The following is a 22487-nucleotide window of genomic DNA, read 5'->3' as shown; positions in this document are numbered from 1 at the left end:
CAGAGAGAGGAAAGTGTAACTGCTGAAGGAGGGGAGGGAACTCTTACAAAATCAGCACTTTCCTGAGCAGAATCTTGAAGTCCAAATAGTATTGCATAAGGGGAAATAAAGCAGAATAATCCTCCAAGCAAAGAAAACAACATCTAGAAAACTGTATGACTGAAGTTTAATGTGTGAAGGGGTGAGAGATAGGAAAGAATCCAATGTAAAGGCCTGAGAGCCAGACAGGAATCTGGACTTCACGCTGAAGGTCACAGGGAGGTGGTAAAGGTCTGCCCAACCACCAGCTTTCACATTGCTAAATATTTAATCTTTATTTTGAAAATTTCCAACCTAAAGAAAGTTGTAAGAAAAGCACAATAAACATTTGTATACCTTGCATCTAGATTAAACTTGTGTTATTATGTTACTATATTTGAGATATATACACATATTTATATATTAATTATAATAATAATATAACATAATATATAATTACTATAAAATATACATGGAAGATTTTGCTGAACCATTTGGGAATAAGTTGCTGACATCCTGACCCTTACTTCTAAATACTTCAGCATATATCGTTCACAACAAGTCCATTTTCTTACATAACCACACTATAATTCTTAAAGATCAGGACATTTAATGCAGATATAATACTATTATATAATATATTGATTATACACAATAATTTTCAATTGTCTTTATAATGTTCTGTAATGCTTTTCCAATCAAGAATATGTAGTTGTCATGAAATTAATTTGGATCAATTTTTGAGACTCTTTTTATCTTTATTATGTTTGAGATGTATGGGCCAGCTATTTTGTAAAATGTCCCACAATTTGGGTTCGAGAGTCTCCTAATGGTTAAATTCAGGTTATCAACTTTTAGCAATAATACTATATAAGTTATACAGTATTTCGGGGCAACATATTAGGAAACTAAAGATTTGAATCAAGGAAATAATATAATTCTACTCATTCATTAATTCAAAAATATCACCTTGGAAATAAAGAAAGAGAATAAAATAAAGCATTAGCTGACTAGGTGACTTTTGCAGTAATCTCTCCTTCCAAAATCGCTAAGGAAGCCTGGTGAGGAAGGAATAGATGTGGCAGATATTAAAAGGTGCCTGTGACAAATCTTGTGACCAAGTCAAAGTTGAGGGTGCAGGAGGAGGGAGGATCCAAATTAAATAAATACTCTTGTAATGAATAAACTATCATTTACATAATTAACTAAAACACTTTATGCCTACTCCTGCTAAAAAACAAAAACCAAAAACCTATTTTAGAAATTTCTTTAATTTAAAATTATAAAATATATAATTTGCCCAGGCATTCCCCACTAGGAATCATCTTTTATTTTCAACTATCCCTAGCCTTCTCTTGCCTGTTGGGGAGAATTCTGTCCTGGCCAGCTCAGATTCTGAAGCTCCGCTATACAGAATTAGAGGAAATGGAAGGTAGGAGCAGCTGAGGAACCAGCTTACCGGGTTTACTTTAGGGAGGGCAGAGAGGCAGCACCACATAGTAAAAGCAGATACTCAAAAGCCAGATCCTCTGGGTTTATAGTATATGGCCTGGGCTAATTACTTATCTTCCCTATTCTTCAGCTTCTCTACTAATATCATACAGATAATAACAGTGACTTCACAGAGGCACTGTGAGTATTCATGCATTAATATATAAAGCATTTAAAACTGGATCTGGTCCATAGTACAACTAATAGCTCTTTCATTGTTAACACTGATAGAAAAGAAATGCATAGATGTGGAAAGTAAAAGTGGAGAAGAAGAAACACAAGCAACAGAGGACACTGAATTGCAAGAGTTTGGGAAGATGAAAGTGATTACAGCTACCTCTACATGATGGAGACAGAGAGTGTCTGAGGAAAAGGGCCAGGGGATTTGAAGAAGGTCTGCCATTCTTATGAATGCATTCCTGTCCTTTGTAGATTCTGAGATTTCAGTAAAAAAGCTTTGTGGTTATGTTTTAGCTATGTATGATATTCTCAGATTATAGCCTCATTAGACACAATCCATAAGGCAGAAGCAAGAAGATTGGCTTAATATGCATTATTTTGTAATGTAATAAATGTGTTCAACTGTTACCTCCACCACAGGGTTTGGAACACTGAGACCAGCTCTTCAAAGCCCACTCAAAAGTGTCTAATTCTTCCTGGATGACGTTGTTGTTGTTGATTGTAGGTGCAGAGTCTTCATGGATGATGTACTTATATGTCAGGCTAGAGCGGGTATCATTCTCCTGAGGTATAATCTAACGCACACATGGAATAGATATATGTAAATCACCTGTGAGAATTTTAGATTATGAATAAAAAATTACAAATATTTCAGAATATTGCTCTTACTGAAACTGGAAAACTTTCAAGTTGCATCTAAAAGTATGTTTTTGTTTCAATCAACTAAAGTACAAGTGTACCCTAGTTAAGAAAAAAATTCAAATATATGTATAAAACTTTGACCATAAAAAGTATAAAAATATATACACTGAGGAGTAAGACTTTGGAATATAAAAATAATTTTATAATAAGATTCACTGTAAATTTCATTAAGTTACAATAGTATCTCCTTAGTGCATTTAAAAATTATTCTTTAAGATTTTGTTACAATGATAAAAATAATAAAATTCCCTTCAGAAAATATAGATTGTGGAAAAGTACAAAAAAATTCATTCATAATTCTACATTAAACCAGAGAAAACGAAAGTTATTTCTATTATTTTGGGATACCTCAAGATATTTGCATATTGTATGTGTGCATGTCTACACACACACACATACTTCTTAGACTTGCTTATTTCAATAAATGTGTTACATACCATTGCCCAAGAGAGTAAATATTATATGGAAACATACTTTAAATGTCAGCATAGTGTTTAATTCTAAAGGTTGTATGTATTATTTAACTATTTGCTTATAATAAATATTTGTTTTGATTAGAATTTGTCCCCACCTTTATGGTGATTTCTGATTTTCCTTTGGAAGCTGAAGAGTACAAATACTTTTTATAGTTCTTATGATAGACTGGTGAATGGACCTTCAGAATAGTTGGAATAGTTATTACTTTCATAATGAGACTGTATGAAAGTGCCCCAATTCAGCACTACCTATTATACAATTTTCACCTTTATTAATTGAATGGGCAAAGGATTGTTGCTTTAGTTGCTATTTAGTTGATAAAGAGTCAAGTTTACTTTTCCTAAGTTTACTAGTCATTTGAATTTTGTCTGCTATACATTGCATGGTCATGTTATGTCCTCTCTTTGTAAAATGGCATGCATATCTTTTTTCTAAATAATCTATGCAGGCCCCGGCTGGATAACACCAAGGTTGCAGGTTCAATCCCTGGTCAGGGCACATAAATGAAACAACAAGTCGATCTTTCTCTCTTCCCTCCTTCCTGCTCTCTCACTAAAATCAATAAAAAAGAATAATCTATACAATAAGAATATTTTTATAAGCACTGCAAATATATTTAATTTTTTATTTGCTTTTAAATTTTGTTTAGAGTAAGTAATTTTTTTTTGAGAGAGGCAGGGAGAGAGAGAAAGACAGAAACACCCAGGTGTTCCTGTATGTGCCCTGATCAGAGAATCGAACCAGCAACCTTTGTTTCCAGGATGATGCTCTAACCAACCAAGCTATCTGGCCGGGATAAAGAATTTTTTAAAAAATAAGTTTTTAATAACTATCACATAGTTTATATAGGCTTATATCACTTATACAAGGGAAGAAATGTGCAATTCCTTAGTATTTTAAACTAAACTTTTAAAAACAGCTTTTGTTTGAGAAATCAAGTGAAATTAAACCACTAAAATGAAGGAAGTGGTTATCTGGGTCCTGTTTTCTTTTTTTCCTTTAGTCTTTATTTTTAAAACATCATTAAAAATCAAGCACCAGTCTTTACATTTTAGCCAGATGTCTAATGCTTTCAGCCCCAGACAGCCCAACCCCCATGTTTCGTGGCTCCCTACCCAGGGTTCCAATACTTTAGAAAGGAAGAGAAAGGTCCTAATGATAGAGCACGGCTTGTCTACAACTCTCTATCCTAGCGACAAATCTCCTTATCTCTGCAGCCCACACTGTTGCCTGTGTTCACATTGCTATCTGTGGGCAAAGCTGTGGCAAGGTCATCTATCACGCAGGTTAGACAGCGGGGCTCCGAGACTGTGCAGCGGGAACGGAATACAGTGTAACCACAAAGAAGTGAAATAGAGCTTCTGATCTCCACTCAATCAAACTTAAAGATTTTTTTTTTCTTTTCATTTTTCTGAAGCTGGAAACGGGGAGAGACAGTCAGACAGACTCCCGCATGCGCCCGACTGGGATCCACCCGGCACGCCCACCAGGGGGCGATGCTCTGCCCATCCTGGGCGTCGCCATGTTGCGACCAGAGCCACTCTAGCGCCTGAGGCAGAGGCCACAGAGCCATCCCCAGTGCCCCGGCCATCTTTGCTCCAATGGAGCCTTGGCTGCGGGAGGGGAAGAGAGAGACAGAGAGGAAAGCGCGGCGGAGGGGTGGAGAAGCAAATGGGCACTTCTCCTATGTGCCCTGGCCGGGAATCGAACCCGGGTCCTCCGCATGCTAGGCCGACGCTCTACCGCTGAGCCAACTGGCCAGGGCCTTAAAGATTTTGATTATTATATATTTTGCTTTAAAATTATCTAACCTGTGGAACAGAATTATAGTCCAAAAATATACCCACATACATTTAGTTAATTTTGGACCTAGATGAATAGATAATTTAATTGAAAAAGGGCAGGTTTTCTCCCCCCAACAAATAGCACCGGGATGACTGGACATTGTGGAGGCTTCAAATGGTGTTCACAAATCCCTGGTACCTTCTCTCTCAATAAGTGGAGCTCAATTCCTCACCCCTTTTCAGTGTGGGCTGGACTGTCACACTGACTTGTTTCCAGCAAACAGATATCAGCAGACATGATGACATGTCACTTCCCAGATTAGGTTTAAAAAGACTGACTCCTGTCTTGGTTGTAGTCTTTCAATTTCTCTGTCACTTGAATTACTTGGTCTCTGGGAAGCCAGTGCCAGTTGAGGAAGACACATAAGCGTGTATGGCTAGGTTTATGGCAAGTAAGTCCCCAAGTTACAAACATCTGACTTATGTACAACTTGTATTTACGAAGAGAACACCATAAGGGCTATTGGTAACCAACTGCAGTTGGATATCAGAGAAAATGATATCATCGAGTTACTCGACTCCCATGGCAAAGAACTAACCAGTGAAGACCTTATGGAACTAGAGCAGCAGATGATAACATTTAGGGAAGAAAGCAGGGACCTAGAAACTCCAGAACCGAAAATGTTTTCCACAAAAGAGTTAGCTGATGCTTTTTGTCTCACTGAAGCAGAAATGGCAAAATTAGAGGAGCAAGATCCTGATACAGAGAGGTTCACCAAAGTTAATCATACACTTACCAAAGGCCTAAGATGATGGACCACTTATGATGAGAAAAAGAAAAGCTCTGGACAAACTTCCCTTGATGCCCGCTTCAAGAAACTGACCACAGCAGCGGAATCAAACCCTGACCTCTAACACCAGCCCTGCTCTCTCCACCAAGTCCATCATCTTCCTCATCATCCAAGATTGTTTAAGGTTGTGTTAAAAAATGTCTAAGTATTTATGTGCACAGAAACGTAAAAATAAATACTATGTTAAGACAAACATCTAAGTTGCATTCGGTAGGTAAATGTATCTGTTCCAACTTGTATACAAATTCAACTTAGGACAAATCTACAGAAACTATCTCATTCATAACCTATAGAAACTATCTCATTCATAACTTGAGGACTGCCTGTAGTAAAAACCCCAACCCACCGGGCACCACAATTAAAAGCTTAGGAATAATCTTCTGAGGCCTCCCAGCAGCAATGTGACTGAGCAGGTCATCTTCGGGGTGCTTAGCCACAGCTGACAGCAACCTCATAGATGCCCTGAGCCAGAACTAGCCATTTAACCTATTCCCAGATACCTGATCCATAGAAACTAGGAGCTAATAAATGTTGCTTGGTAGTTAGCCACTAAATTTGGGATACTTTGTTATGCAGCAATAGGTAATATAGACATCTGATTTCAACACAAGAACTTAACATGTCACTCAAAATGTAAACAAAAATCAACTAAAAATGGTCCATAAATCTTAATTGTAAAATGTAAAACCACAGAACTTTTACACAAAAGAGAGAGGGTGGTGGGAATATTTTGGCCATGGATTAGACAAAAAACAAAACAAAATAAAAAATCTTATATAACACCTAAATCTTGATCCATAAAAGAAAAGATTGGTAAATTAGATATCAATAAAGTTAAAATATAATATTTAGCTCTATAAAAGACTATGAGAAAGAAAAGTAATTATAGATTAGAATACTTGGCAAATCACTTATGTCACAGAGGACTTAACTCCAGAATTTATAAAGAACTTTGAAAACTCAACAAAAAGAATAACTACTTTAACAATAGGCAAAAGATTTGGACATTTTACCAAAGAGGGATAATTTTCAAGGAAAAGGAACTCTTGGAATTGGGTGAGAAGATTTGGTTTTAGATTAGTACAATATTTATTTATTTATTTATTTATTTATTTTGTATTTTTCTGAAGCTGGAAACGGGGAGAGACAGTCAGACAGACTCCTGCATGCGCCCAACCGGGATCCACCCGGCACGTCCACCAGGGGCGAAGCTCTGCCCACCAGGGGGTGATGCTCTGCCCCTCCGGGGTGTCGCTCTGTTGCGACCAGAGCCACTCTAGCACCTGGGGCAGAAGCCAAGGAGCCATCCCCAGCGCCCCAGCCATCTTTGCTCCAATGGAGCCTCGGCTGCGGGAGGGGAAGAGAGAGACAAGAGAGGAAGGAGAGGGGGCGGGGTGGAGAAGCAGATGGGTGCTTCTCCTGTGTGCCCTGGCCAGGAATTGAACCCGGGACTTCTGCACGCCAGGCCGATGCTCTACCACTGAGCCAACCGGCCAGGGCCAGTACAATATTCTTTTATAGAGTATAATAAATATTTGTACACAGAATATAACACTATTTTTCAAATCAAGTAGATGTCTTCTGTTTTCATTGATGAGGGAGTAACAGAGGTGCCTTCTGGACATTAAAAGCAACAGGACTGCACAGCATTATATAAGGGAAATCTGGAGGAGGGGGCAGTGAGTAATAGCGTAGCAAAGGGCAATGATCCCTGTGGACGAGAAAAATGCCAGCTCCTGGCTTCCTCATGGGGCCAGGTCTGGACCCTGGCACAAGGAGCAGGAGCTCCAACCAGGACAGCATTGTCACTGAGCTGAGGGGCAAGAGGGAGCAGGAGCTCCAGCCAGGACAGCATTGTCACTGAGCTGAGGGGCACAGGGAGCAGGAGCTCCGGCCAGGACAGCATTATCACTGAGCTGAGGGGCAAGACAGAGCAGGAGCTCCAGCCAGGACAGCATTGTCACTGAGCTGAGGGGCACAGGGAGCAGGAGCTCCGGCCAGGACAGCATTGTCACTGAGCTGAGGGGCACAGAGAGCAGGAGCTCCGGCCAGGACAGCGTTGTCACTGAGCTGAGGGGCAAGACAGAGCAGGAGCTCCAGCCAGGACAGCATTGTCACTGAGCTGAGGGGCACAGAGAGCAGGAGCTCCAGCCAGGACAGCATTGTCACTGAGCTGAGGGGCACAGGGAGCAGGAGCTCCAGCCAGGACAGCATTGTCACTGAGCTGAGGGGCACAGAGAGCAGGAGCTCCGGCCAGGACAGCGTTGTCACTGAGCTGAGGGGCACAGGGAGCAGGAGCTCCAGCCAGAACAGCATTGTCACTGAGCTGAGGGGCACAGAGAGCAGGAGCTCCGGCCAGGACAGCGTTGTCACTGAGCTGAGGGGCACAGGGAGCAGGAGCTCCAGCCAGGACAGCATTGTCACTGAGCTGAGGGGCACAGGGAGCAGGAGCTCCAGCCAGGACAGCATTGTCACTGAGCTGAGGGGCACAGGGAGCAGGAGCTCCAGCCAGGACAGCATTGTCACTGAGCTGAGGGGCACAGGGAGCAGGAGCTCCAGCCAGGACAGCATTGTCACTGAGCTGAGGGGCACAGGGAGCAGGAGCTCCAGTCAGGACAGCGTTGTCACTGAGCTGAGGGGCACAGGGAGCAGGAGCTCCAGCCAGGACAGCATTGTCACTGAGCTGAGGGGCAAGAGGGAGCAGGAGCTCCAGCCAGGACAGCATTGTCACTGAGCTGAGGGGCACAGGGAGCAGGAGCTCCGGCCAGGACAGCATTGTCACTGAGCTGAGGGGCAAGACAGAGCAGGAGCTCCAGCCAGGACAGCATTGTCACTGAGCTGAGGGGCACAGGGAGCAGGAGCTCCAGCCAGGACAGCATTGTCACTGAGCTGAGGGGCACAGGGAGCAGGAGCTCCAGCCAGGACAGCATTGTCACTGAGCTGAAGGGCACAGGGAGCAGGAGCTCCGGCCAGGACAGCATTGTCACTGAGCTGAGGGGCATAGAGAGCAGGAGCTCCGGCCAGGACAGCGTTGTCACTGAGCTGAGGGGCAAGACAGAGCAGGAGCTCCAGCCAGGACAGCATTGTCACTGAGCTGAGGGGCACAGAGAGCAGGAGCTCCAGCCAGGACAGCATTGTCACTGAGCTGAGGGGCACAGGGAGCAGGAGCTCCAGCCAGGACAGCATTGTCACTGAGCTGAGGGGCACAGAGAGCAGGAGCTCCGGCCAGGACAGCGTTGTCACTGAGCTGAGGGGCACAGGGAGCAGGAGCTCCAGCCAGAACAGCATTGTCACTGAGCTGAGGGGCACAGAGAGCAGGAGCTCCGGCCAGGACAGCGTTGTCACTGAGCTGAGGGGCACAGGGAGCAGGAGTTCCAGTCAGGACAGCGTTGTCACTGAGCTGAGGGGCACAGGGAGCAGGAGCTCCAGCCAGGACAGCATTGTCACTGAGCTGAGGGGCACAGGGAGCAGGAGCTCCAGCCAGGACAGCATTGTCACTGAGCTGAGGGGCACAGGGAGCAGGAGCTCCAGTCAGGACAGCGTTGTCACTGAGCTGAGGGGCACAGGGAGCAGGAGCTCCAGCCAGGACAGCGTTGTCACTGAGCTGAGGGGCACAGGGAGCAGGAGCTCCAGTAAGGACAGCATTGTCACTGAGCTGAGGGGCACAGGGAGTAGGAGCTCCAGCCAGGACAGCATTGTCTCTGAGCTGAGGGGCACAGGGAGCAGGAGCTCCAGCCAGGACAGCATTGTCACTGAGCTGAGGGGCACAGGGAGCAGGAGCTCCAGTCAGGACAGCGTTGTCACTGAGCTGAGGGGCACAGGGAGCAGGAGCTCCAGTCAGGACAGCATTGTCACTGAGCTGAGGAGACTGACGGCAGAGTTTGGAACTACAGGACAGTGCACTAAAGAAGCGGGGGCTGCCTGGAGGGGTGGCCCAGAAGGCTGCACGAGTCCCAGACTGAGGGCTGGTCTGTGCACGCACAGGCCAATACACCATGCCATCTACCAAAGAGGGGTGCTGCGAGGCTGGGGGCAGGACACATGGTCAAGGTCAGACAGGGCTGAGAGACCCGGGAGTTCTCTTTTGGCCAGGGTCAAGAGGCTTCATCAACACCCCAGGGATCCTGTTCATGTACCAAAAAGGCCATGTCCTGAGATAAGGACAACACGAAATAGCTCAGCCTCAGTGAGTAGACCAGGTCCCTGGGACCAGAAGAAACTGACGGTAACTGCCAGCCAGGATAAAACCCAACAGCCCGAAAGGAAGGGGCTATAAAAAAAAGTGACCTACAACTTATTATCTGTACTGCCCAGTGTATAATAAAAAAGGTTGTAAAAACAGGTAAACAACTAAAAAAATCAGTCCATAAAAGCAGACAACATGAAACACAGAACTTAAAGAAAAAGGTAGACACAATGAGTGAAAAGATACAGACACCATGACAGTGAAATGAAAATGACTTTGAAAACATGGAAATGCTGGAAAAGTACACCCACTATCTGAAAAAAATTTACTGGATGGGCTCAACAACAGATTAGAGACCACATAAGACACAGTCAGTGAGTTTGAACACAGCTCAATAGAAATTCTCTTAACTGAAGAATAGAGAAAAAGAGATAATAAAACAATGAACAAAGCCTAAGAGACTTCTGGAATATTTTCAACCAGTTTCACATATAGTACATGTGAATGAGTCCTAGGAGTAGAGAAATGAGAGATGGGGAAAAAACAAACTTGAACACAGAATGGAAAATTAACCCAAATTTGGTGGAGAACTTTAAATCACAGAGCCAAGATGACTGGTGAACCCAAGCTGGGTCTATACAAAGACCTTCACAGACTAGGAGTAAACAAACTGCTAAACAAACAAAGCAAAATGATAAAAAAAAAAAAAAATCTTAAAAATCAGCCAGAAAAAATGGACACTTTACACACACAGCAGTAATGCAAATGAGGCTGACTTCTCATCAAAAAATGATGGAATCTAGAAAACAGAGGTTACGTAAATGAGCCCGTGATGGCTCCTGCGTATTGGCCCTGAGGTTGTTTTTCCTTCATTGCAGGCTGAGTCTCTTCAGCTAAAAAAGCCTGCTAGCACCAGTCAAAATTTAAAACAAGTGTTTTAAATGTATCCTATGGTTTTAGCCACTTAGAGGCAGCTTGATTTGCAGACCCTTCTGAAACTGCATCCAACATCTGCTAACTCTAAGTAAAGCTATGGCTATGAGGACACCAAGCTGCTGCCACTCTTTGGGGCTCCAGACCCAGGTACTCCTTGCTGTGCTGCTGAGTGACATCAATCAGCCACATAAACCCGCTCTCCAGCCTTTTCTTTCATAGGGGTTTGTTCCCTTTCCCTTTCCTCCTTCTGGATGGTAATCCTACATGCAAACCTGCTAAGGGATCCCAACACAGTTTGTGCATGCTGCTGCTGCCACCTCAGACATATATATCATCCTTGATCAGCCCTGAAATTGCTTTAACTCCCTGCAACAGTGGAAAACATCTTCAAAGCACTGAAAGAAAAAATAACTAGCAACCAAAAAGTCTGTATCTAGTAAACATATCCTTTAACAACAATGGTGAAATAAAGATAGTTTCAGAAATTGAAGGTTGGAGAGACTTCTTTGCTGGCACTTATACCCACACCACAAGAAATGCTAACGGGAGGTCTTTATATTGAAAGTAAATGATACCAGATAGGAAGTCAGATTTACAAGAAAAAAGGGAGATCATCGGAAATGGTAAATATGTGGGTAAATATATTTTCTTTTCTTGTCTTTAACAGATACTGGTTACTAAAGTCAAAAGTCATAATACTGTGCCATTGGGTTTATATTGTACATATAGTAAAATATATGGCAAATTTGCACAAAGAGTGGAGAGGGGCAGTTAAAGGAATTATAAAAAAAACAAGCAAATAAATATTCAATGTTCAAGGTAAAAGTGTTTTCAGATAAATTAATAACAAAATTACAACTAACCCAACCACATAGCGAGCCTATGATGCCACATACCAAAACAATCACAGGATCGTGTAGAGGTCCATCTGTATGAAGAGTTTCAATGTCATCATCAATGTTATAATCCCATTCCACACCAAGATCTATGAAGGTCCGTGACTTGGCTTCTTCCCCTTTACCGTTTAAAATGTAGTGGCCTGTAGCCTGGTTCTTAATAGCTAAAGAAAGAAAAATGAGTAGCCAGCAGACATTTTATTTTATTATACTATTGCTTTGATGATCCATATTAAGTCTATCTATCCCCTTCTATATAAATCAAAGAATATGCTTAACAGCATCAAATAAAATGAGTGTTAGTTTTGATATGAGTTTCATTCCTTCATTGGGCATTTAAAATCCTCAAGAAAGATTTCCAACTAGTCAAAAACAATAGCAAGAAGGTTACATAGAAGATTAAAAATTAAGAAATGTTCCCATTTAAAAATACTGTCAAAGAAGTTAACAGTTTCAAACTCATTCAATCCTATACATTTCCTGAGAAACCTGGAAATATTTTGAAAATAATGAATATTTTTATAATATTTAATATAAATAATGTATGCCAGTTCAGCACATAACAAAACAGCTTATTTATTTATTGTGTATCTTTTTTTTTTTTTTTTACAGAGACAGAGAGAGAGTCAGAGAGAGGGATAGATAGGGACAGGGACAGACAGACAGGAACAGAGAGATGAGAAGCATCAATCATTAGTTTTTCGTTGTGACACCTTAGTGGTTCATTGATTTCTTTCTCATATGTGCTTTGACCGTGGGGCTACAGCACACAGAGTAACCCCTTGCTCAAGCCAGTGACCTTGGGTCCAAGCTGGTGAGCCTTGCTCAAACCAGATGAGCCTGCGCTCAAGCTGGTGACCTCGGGGTCTCGAACCTGGGTCCTCCGCATCCCAGTCCAACGCTCTATCCACTGCGCCACTGCCTGGTCAGGCACTGTGTATCTTATTGAAGTTAGTCAAAATATTTATAGGCACCCAACATAATTAAACTAATTTTTAGGCCAACAGTTTTTATGATTGTAAAATTCTAAGGTCACATTCTCTACTTAGCTCGCTAGTAAAAGCTGTTCACTGGTGATAGCATTCTTAGCATATATTATAAAACAAAATGCTTTTAATATTATTTATTTATTTATTTATTATTAAGTGAGAGGCAAGGAGGCAGAGAGACAGACTCTTGCATACCCCCAACTGGGATCCACCGGGAAGCCCCCTACTGGCGACACTCTGACCATCTGAGGCTGCTGCTTCATTGTTTGACAACTGAACTATTTTAGTGACTAAGGCAAGGCCAGGGAACCATCTTCAGCACCCAGGCCAACTTGCTCAAACCAGCTGAGCCAGGGCTGCAGGAGGGAAGAGAGAGAGAGAGAGGGAAAAAGAAGGGGAGTGGGAGGGGTGGAGAAACAGATGGTCATTTTTTCTGTGTGCCCTGACCATGAATGGAACCCAGGACTTTCATATGCCCAGTCAATGCTCTACCACTGAGCCAACTAGCCAAGGACATATAATGCCGTCTTTTTTTTCTTTTTGTGACAGAGAGAGAGACAGAGAGATAGACAGATACGAACAGACAGACAGGAATGGAGAGAGATGAGAAGCATCAATTCTTTGTTGTGGCTCCTTAGTCTCCTTAATTGTTCACTGACTGCTTTCTCATATGTGCCTTGACTGGGGGTGAGCTATAGCAGAGCTAGTGATTCCTTACTCAAACCAGCGACCTTGGGCTCAAGCCAGTGACCATGGGCTTCAAGCAAGAGATCTTTGGGCTCAAGACAGAGACCATGGGGTCATTTCTATGATCCCATACTCAAGTCAGCAACTCTATGCTCAAGCTAGTGAGCCCGCACTCAAACTGAATGAGACTGTGTTCAAGCTGGCGACCTTGGGGTTCGAACCTGGGTCCAATGCTCTATCCACTGCACCACCACCTGGTCAGGCACAAAATGCTTTCTTAATGGAAAAAAATATAACAAATGGGATTTTAATGCTTGGAGGTATTTATCAGCATATAGTGATGTTACAAAATAAAATTTCATATTATCACCATTACTGCAAATGAATAGAAAACATGAATAATTTCAGTTAACTAAACTTATTTTTCTTGAACTTTTATACTATTCTAATTTTCCCAGGCATAATAATCTGAATTCTAGGATGAAAAATAATAAATTTTAATAACTGGAAAAAGAACTATAACTTACTGCTAGACTGTCACAGATTCTAGTAATGAATATAATTTAAGTATTAAGAAAATTCTATGAAAAACCATATTTTAAGTCACACATTTAAAAAACACAATTTTTTACAAATTTTATGGGGTTGACAGATAACGCCTTAGTTTCAGTGCTGCTTCTTAGTGCTTTAGTAGGTCAAGGACTACTTGAAAGTTGTGTTTACATTTGTACATACATTTTAAATATAAACCCCTTTAAAGTGCTCCCGTCATAAAGGAGGAAAAGACTCTTTGGGGAATTATAAACAGCCATGCAAATGGATCTGCATGTCCCAGTTAGAAACTGGACACATAACAGATACTAAGAAAACATTCATTAGACTAGCAAAATTCACATGTAACTTTTCACTAAAAGCTTAAAATGCAATGTAAGTAAGGAGAGGCATACTGTATGGCATCAACCAAAATATCAGAACTTAATTTGTCAAAATAAGTATGGCAAATTTTTCTGATATTATTCTTTAATTAATGCATTTTAACACATCTATTGTTTTCATGCCCTAATGCAGAGCAAAACTGCACATTTGCCAAATGATTTTTTTCATATAATAATAAACTGATCAAGGTTTCAACAAAATCACATAATGCATTTATATATAACTCAAATCCTGCATATATACATATATATAATATATATACACATATATAGACACACATATATACATTTACACACTATGTATATATACATATGCTTTCTTTGACATTTCTACGTGTAAGTGCATGTGGAAGCAGAGCCAGCAGACAGAACCACTTACCAAGAACATGAGGAGAAGCCTCGTCTTCTTGGATTAACACATGTCTGGCACCAGGGGGTATATCAAACATCTTAAGGTACCCTTTGCATGTGTCGTAAATATTGTAGGAAGCAAAAGAGAAAAGAAAGCAACAATCATGGTTAGCTGGGCGTTACGTTCTGACTGCTCCTGCAGGCAGAAGAGGGCATACATAAACTGAAAAAGCAGTTTCAGAAATGAACTTCAAAGCGTTGGTAGCTTGTGTGACATCTGGCATGAGATTAAAGGAAGCCTTTTCTTTCTTACTTTCTTTTACTTTTTTTTTAATTAAAGAGGAAGAAAAGATTTAATCTTGTTTCCAACCAATTCGCTATTTATCTTGTTGACCTGTGAATTGTGTCAACAGTTCAGGCAAATTCTATGCTTTTCTCAGTCCTCTGTGATTTTAGTTCTGTAAATCACTCTTTTGAAGTGGGGTCAATTTTTAGAGTACTTAGTTCATCACCTTCTAAAAATACTTCATTAGTCTATATATTACTTTAAAAGCCTAAGTGGTGGATATAGATAGCTAAACTTCTAATTAATAAAATATCTTCTAATATAAAAGTCTGCCTTATTTTAAAGAAATTACAAAGGGAAAACCAGTGAGCAGCTTTCATTTTTCTTGTGATCAGCAACTACCTTTAAGCTTTAAACAAGTTTATAATGGGGATATTTTAAAATACATGTTGCAAATTTGACTGAACCATTTGGTTGGTCAATGTCTGCAAGTTATGTCAAACACTGACTTTATATGCACCCTAACCTCAATCTTCTAATGCAAAAATGATAAATTCTATATGTTTAATGGGTAGTATGGGGTTTTAAAATTGTATATTAAGCCTGTTGTGGTCAATTACATACATAACAGATCTTATTATTACATCCTAAAAATTATCTTAAGATCACTTAGAATTAAAACCCCAACTATTATTCAACAAGTCAGGTCAAGTGGAGAAATCAAATGTTATTGCTCACTTCCCTCAAAAAGTAAACAAATATAGAAAGATGATGCAACTGATACCTTCTATTATAAAACATCTGATTCATATACTACAGGATGACTATTGACATAAATTCAATTATGAGTATACTATTACTGATGGAATCAGAAAGAAGTATGTTTGTCATTTCTATATGGACAATTAATATCTACCAATGGGTAGATTTACCTAACTTTTCACAATATTCATTAGTGATTTAACTGAATGGAAGAGTAATTTGAGGTCAGTGTTTCCAGCACCTGAGCCAGGGGAAAGTCTAATCCGTGAAAATTACCATGTTTGCCTGAGTGTGCAATGGCTAGGAGTAACATGCTCAAGATGCCAAGGACAGCAAAACAGCTTGATGCCATTTATGGATGCCCATCTTTCTGCAGTTTGCTACAACTTACCCAGGACATTTTTAGCTTCTCTTGTTTCAGCAAGAGAAATATTACGAGCTCCTTTGGGTAAAGTGAAGGCGCCTCTCGTCTTCCCTTAAATAGAATGTCTTTAATTAGTGGAGGTTTCATATTTATCAAAGTCTTGCTGATTCATTGACTATATGATAAGCTTTATATATATTTATTATTAGGTAAGTTGAAATATGTTCTGTAATTTTATATGTTGAAAAAGACGCATTTATAATAGTTAGCTAATGCCAATAAACTGTTAATAGTCAATGAAAGTAAGACTAAGAATGAGTGAGAAATGATATAGGTGATTTGAAGTTGAATACTTGCAGATTTCATTTTCCAGCAACTTGAATTCTTTATGGCACCTCTTGCTTAAATGTTTTCCTGTTGGAAAAGGTTAATTACTCTATTGAATGACTGTAACAGCAAAGAAATGGATGTTAGATTATCTTTGCACAGTTTGAATCTGTATGTCTGATGAAAGCTTTCTTCTGCTGTTCTGACCTTGATTCGCAGGTTTAGCATAATTTTTGAGGTATCTGAAAAAAAGTATCACTACCTCCTATTACACACAATATAGAAAGTAAATGAGTACGGCAAAAACTTTTTTCATTGCATTAATTCAGTCTGGAAATAAAACAAAACAAATTATTTTACATCTAAAATAATAATATACAATTGCAGCAAAGCACAGTAAATCACTTCCAAAGATGGAGAAAATTACATTTTACTCCACCAAAACCATTATTCTTATATATATATAACATTCTATTTCTGCTTGCTTTACTAAAATACTATAATCATAGGAAATGGCAATATTTGCTTTTTAACAATGTTCTAAGTACAAAACATAGTAAATCATCACCCAGGAATAACAAAGACATCAATAACTAGAGTAAGCAATGCCTAAGAAAAACACATTAGAATAGAGTCACCGAGCTCTGCCACCCAAACTATATCAAAGAGCAAAGCAGGTGTGTGTGGAATTGGCTTGAGCTGGGTAACTGAGTTATACTGAGAATAAAAAGAACTAAGAGAATTATTTCATTTGGATGAAGACCAACACTTTTATACTTTCTTTTCTTCTAAAAGGGAAAATCACCGTCACACCACTGTGCTCAAAGTAAACCAAAATTTCTGTTTTATTTTGTTTTCTATCACTCCATAAGGGACAACTGTATCCTGACAGGGCTTTGGATGATGTTGAAGTTTCTCAAAGGAAGTAGCGCATCAAATTTATTTTTAAATGCCGAATTCTCAGAAACAGTTGCCCAATAAATGCTTATTGAATAGGCAATATGTGTTATAAACTCAAAAAGTTTAGTTAAAATGTTTGCATCTAAATCTTTTATGAGAATTCCAATGGATAATTATGAAGCTATTAATATTTTTGCATATTAATTGTGTTTCATTGTTCCATCTGTTGAAATTTACCATAGGCCTGAATCCAGGTTATTGACTATTTAACAAGCACAAAACTTCACACATAAGCCATTATACCTCAGATTCATTTTGTTTGCATCTCAATTTTCTTTAATATAAATTTTTTTTAACTTCTGATCAATAATTTATGCGCAAACAAAAATTTAAAGCAAGCATCGATTCTAATAATGAGGTCTAATGCATTTTATTAAAAACAAAACAAAAAAACCCAAAACACAGATTTTATCTAATTACTATAATTGACAGTGATTTTCTTTATTCCTTATCAAAATTTAGTAGATCATTTTACCATGAATGCTATGGAGCTATGAATTCAAAGGTTTTTAAATAGTTCCTTATATATAAGGCCGTCTGAATAAAAGTAAACCAGCAGCTAATGTTTGATTGTTCATAGAGAAAACACTGCATTCCTAAGAGAAGTCTGAAGAAATACAGGTCATAGAAAAGGGCACTGAAGTCACCAGAGGCCTCATCTTACCGAGCTTCCGGGGAGTCCTGGTAAATGTCCCCTTCACAGTTCGACAATGGGAGTTATCTCCTCCACAGACACCACACTTATCCTCAACCTTGTTAGAACCAATTTCTTTATCACAGCCCACTTTCTGGGGAGAGAAGATGTTAAAAGGGCTCATTTTAATGTGTTAGGTCAAGGTCGGCATCCTAGAGAATGATGGCCTTGTCTAATTAGGAGCCCACAGTCAGGCCATTTGTACCAAACTTTCATTCTAAGTCTGATTTATCATACCACAGTCTTCTAAAGAACTACAGTGCAATCGAATGACTTGTATTCTAGGTTAAACTGTACTCTAGGATAAACATCCCCCGGTCTCATGGTCATCATACATAGGCAACATCATCAAACATTTATTAAGCACAAATGTTGTAGCAGATGCTGAGGAAACAAAAAGCCGGTGCCTTTCTCTGCTTGCTTTCATATTTATAAAGATGAATAATAAAATAGTGAGTTGTACATTAGTACAAGCTTTAAAACTTGGCTAGGGATAGAAGACAAAAATTCACCGAAGTAACAAGAGATTTTCGTAGGTCCCTGAAGGAATCGAGTGTGTGGCCACACATTTTGAGAATGCAGAGAAATCATACAGAGCCATAGAAGTTGCGTGTTCATGGAAAGTGGGTGTAGAGAACAATACTTACTCATATTTAAGCCAATGGAAAGTTGGGGGGTATGACAGGGGAAGAAGAATGTGAGACGTGCAAAGCACGGGCTGTGAAAGGCCCAAACTAGTAGGAAGCATTCACATTTTCACACTAACTTAACAGGGAACTACGGAAGGTTGTCTGAGCTGGGACAGCTCCTTGATGTCCATCAGGATAGGTTAATGATATGTGATAGGGCACCACACTCTTAAGTGTGAGATGAGTGGACAGAGGAAATAATGATTACACATCCACTGATGCACTAGATGCCGTGGGAGGTGAAAGATGAACAAAACACAGGTTTTGTTTCCAGGGAAATTTCAGATCAACTATGAGGCAGCTGCATATCCTAGATTCACTAATACAACACTAGTTGTTCTGAGGTGAAAAGCAATTGAACAGGAGCAGTGTGTTCTGCTAATAAGGACAATTTCATATCAATTTAACATGAAATATGAACATGAATAAGAAAATAAAGTGCATTAAAAAAAGATTAAATGAGGCAAAAAAACAGTGTTTGCATCTTTACTACTTCTGATGTAGAATTGGAAGATGAGTGAAAGAGAGATGTTTTTATTATCTCAAACAAAAGATAAAATACATGTAGCATTGAATTAAAAAAAAACAAAAAACAACACTTCATGATTTAACAGCAGATGGCTACTAGTAAAATACTCAAAGCAAAGGCATTGTTCCCAAATTGTAGCCCAACCTACAGACATCAGAGTAACTTAGGAAAAGCATTTGGCTGGAAATCGAGGAAACTGTATTTAAATTTTGATTCGGCCAGTGAGCAGCGTTTGATTTCATTAAGTGCAGTTTCCCCAAGATTTTGGTTAGCTACTGAGCTATTCACCTGTTCACATCCTAATGTGATTTCACAGGTAGGAGACAGTTTAAAGTTTTGGAAACATGCAGAGGAATGAGAGTCAAAGAGGAAGTGCACAGCTCTGTGCCGAGCTTACCACACACTCCCCGCGCACACAGGTGCTGTAGGGGTCCTTGTACGAGCAGCGCGTCCCGTCGTGCACCAGCTGCTTCATGTACGCCACCTCCCCCGACTCTTTGGATTGACAGTAAAGGTGGCATCTTTTCTTGGCTGCATAAAACGGAGGATTAAATCAACAGTTTTTAAAAAATGGTATCTTTCAACAGTATTGTTTATTTTTAAAATATGAAGATTCAATGCAATTGGGTATTAAAAGATAAAATAAAGAGGAGGGGAAAATTATACATATTTAACATATTTGTTTCGGCCAGGGTGACCTTCTGATTTAACATCTACACTGTGACACTTTTGAGGGTGAAAAGGGTTTTATTACTAATGACACAGGGACAACAGGTCTAAATTGGGACCATCCCAGGCAAATCAGGTTGTGTGGCAACCCTAGATTTAACCACAGCCCTTCTAAAACTTTAAATCAGAACCACTTTACTTTTAGTGATGCTTAGAGTGTCGAAAGGGTTTCTTTTTCATTTGACCCAATGACTGGTATAGTTTTTGCCTTTGTATAATCTCATTAAGTAAATTTAATATAGTTCATATGACTCACTTCACCAAAACATGAAAAAAAAATACATGTCTTATTAACACATCGTAACTTGGAATTCCTCTACGGATGCATCTTTCTTTTAGAACAGCTTTTCAACTGAATTCGGCAGTACAGTATATTATACCATGTTATCATCATGTAACTATTTCCTTTTATTCACCCAAACAAGAAATATGGTGAAAAGTTTCCACTTGAACATATTTAACTGAAAATTCAAGGGTAAGAACTGAAACATTAAAAGGGAGTTTCCAGTTGTAGTTTTAATAACTAGTGCACAGTACAAAAGTAAAAAGATTATGTAGTCTCTGTAGTTCTTAAATAATGGTCTTTTTTCTTGCTCCTGGCCCCACTGTAAAAGAAGGATATTTTCCCCTAGTTATTCAGAAAGGGCCAATCACAGTACTCCAGAAGCATTTCCTAGTAGAGGGATTCCCACTGAATGAGGTCGCTCAGCATCTCCTCCATGATTTTTACATTGTTTGCTGTGCACTGGTCTTTTCAGTCAGGATGGTGGTGCTGCTGATTGCCAGGAACTATTCCATAATTCTCATCTCTCTAAGGAAGGGAGGACGTTAGCTTTATTCCTGGCAACTCAGAAGGACTTAGCCCTGTAAGCAACAAAGTTTCTAAGCTACCAAGTAGGGATCAAGAGTCCAAGGGATTGGTGTAGACAAAGCGTACACTCTAAGTAACCATCTGCACAGCAGGGAAAAGGCAGGCGTCTACTCACAGTCGGGGTGCTCGTAGGGCAGCCAGTGGTGTTTGGCGCTCTGGTATTCAAAGTGGGAGTTACGCTGCTGGCACTGCTGTGCTCTGAAGTCCTCAAAGTGTTTTTGGCATTCTTCTGTATTACAAAGCTGGTACTCAAAATTAACACCCGGACAATCCTGACCACCATTGATGGGCCTAAAGAAAAGACAACATTTAAAAAGGCCTTCTGGCGCCAGCCCAGCAGTTGGAGTTTGCAGACACAGTGCTGGAAGGAGGGCGGAAAGCCAGAGCTCTGAGCTGCCAGCGAGTGAATGAACTCATGCTTCCTCACTTCATTCCTTTCCAAAAGCACCATCCTCTCCCTGCTGGGGCGGGGGGTGCACAAGGGGACCCAAACTCAACCTAGGGTAGCTTTTCAAACAGTGTATTTTATATGCATGGCAAAAGAATGTAAAGAAATTAACACATAGATATGGACTTGAGAAATTATATTTTCTACCACGCCTAACACATGTGGATGCAACCCAAAGAGACTCTGACCACAGCTCCATGCCTCAGTTTCCCATATGTTCTTCAGAGAAAAATTGAGAGGATTGAATGAGGTAACATACGTAGAACACTTAGAACAGAGTGTGGCTCAGAGTGAACTTAGCTGCTCTTACGACTGTAATTATACTTGTGTTGTTTGTGTCTTCCACTAATACTACCATCATCTCTCCCTGTGAAGACAGCTATGTGACGCTCTTTTTTTTATAAAAGACAGGTTCAGAGCCATCCTGCTGCCGGAGACACAGGTCGGCTCACATGTTAAACTCTAGACAAGGAACAATGTCCTACGTTTAAGATTTTGGTTATGTTTTTCTCTCTTGGGAATGGCCTTCATTGCCCATGCTCTGTTTGCTGCCCCGCCCTCCTAGCCCTGAGTGAGTGAGCATGGGTGGCTGGCGCTGTCCCGCTACACCTGTGCTTCTCACAGCGGCTCGGCTCGCTCTCATGGCCTCGGGTGCCCAGGCCCTAAGAGCACAGTGAGGGGCTTCCCCTGCTCAGCTCCTTAACATTCCTAAATAGCAACTTCTTCAAAATCTCTAATCGTCATTGAAGTCTCTCTTCTTCACCAATGACCACTCCTCACAAAACTGATAAATGGAGATTTACCCAAAATAGATACTTACACCCTTAATTTTCATGTTCTGTATTTTACATGTACTTTATGAAACAAAATAGTAATGACATTATATTGACGTATTCTCTGGGCTATCTAAAAATAACCAGGATTGCAGGGGTCATACTCACATTGGATTATTGCACTGGCGTGTTCTGAAACGAACACCAGTTCCACATGTCCGGGAACAGGAGCCAAATTTGGTCCAGGACCCCCAATTGCCATCTTGTTTTTGTTGATTAGCATTCTTCCACATGCAGTGTCCCTTATAACACCACTTAGGAAAATGACAAAGGGTAATTGTAAGAATCATGCATATGCTAAAGCTGAAGCTGTTATACAAATACCAACAATGTAAGGGCTTCAGTTCCCTACCACCCCCACCAGGTTTTCACCTGCATGATCCCAAAGCAATTATACCAATAAGATTTCCTATACAAAGGGTAATTTAGACTTGCATTTTTATGTGTACAATTGAAATAAAAAATAATTCATTCTGATGAGTTGTTATATGGGCATTTTTACTGGTGAGTAT

At 40.2% G+C, this 22487-nt stretch overlaps 1 protein-coding gene across 2 annotated transcripts in view; it reads right to left on the bottom strand.

Annotated features, from left to right (window-relative positions):
* ADAMTS3 (ADAM metallopeptidase with thrombospondin type 1 motif 3) overlaps window positions 1–22487 on the bottom strand; it is a 259718-nt gene that overhangs the window by 9362 nt on the left and 227869 nt on the right. For both annotated transcript variants that reach the window (XM_066280883.1, XM_066280884.1), the window contains 7 exons: window positions 22084–22229; window positions 20810–20985; window positions 19492–19625; window positions 17847–17970; window positions 14512–14592; window positions 11522–11685; window positions 2099–2264 (listed from right to left, as the gene is read on the bottom strand). In XM_066280883.1, coding sequence (XP_066136980.1) covers window positions 2099–2264; window positions 11522–11685; window positions 14512–14592; window positions 17847–17970; window positions 19492–19625; window positions 20810–20985; window positions 22084–22229 — 991 coding nt within the window. The remainder of the gene's footprint in view (window positions 1–2098; window positions 2265–11521; window positions 11686–14511; window positions 14593–17846; window positions 17971–19491; window positions 19626–20809; window positions 20986–22083; window positions 22230–22487) is intronic.

Source organism: Saccopteryx bilineata, chromosome 5 (assembly GCF_036850765.1).
Source record: "Saccopteryx bilineata isolate mSacBil1 chromosome 5, mSacBil1_pri_phased_curated, whole genome shotgun sequence".
In the NCBI taxonomy this organism is placed as follows: Eukaryota; Metazoa; Chordata; class Mammalia; order Chiroptera; family Emballonuridae; genus Saccopteryx; species Saccopteryx bilineata.
The sequence above is the reverse complement of the archived record's forward strand: the minus strand, read 5'-3'. Positions and strand labels throughout refer to the sequence as shown.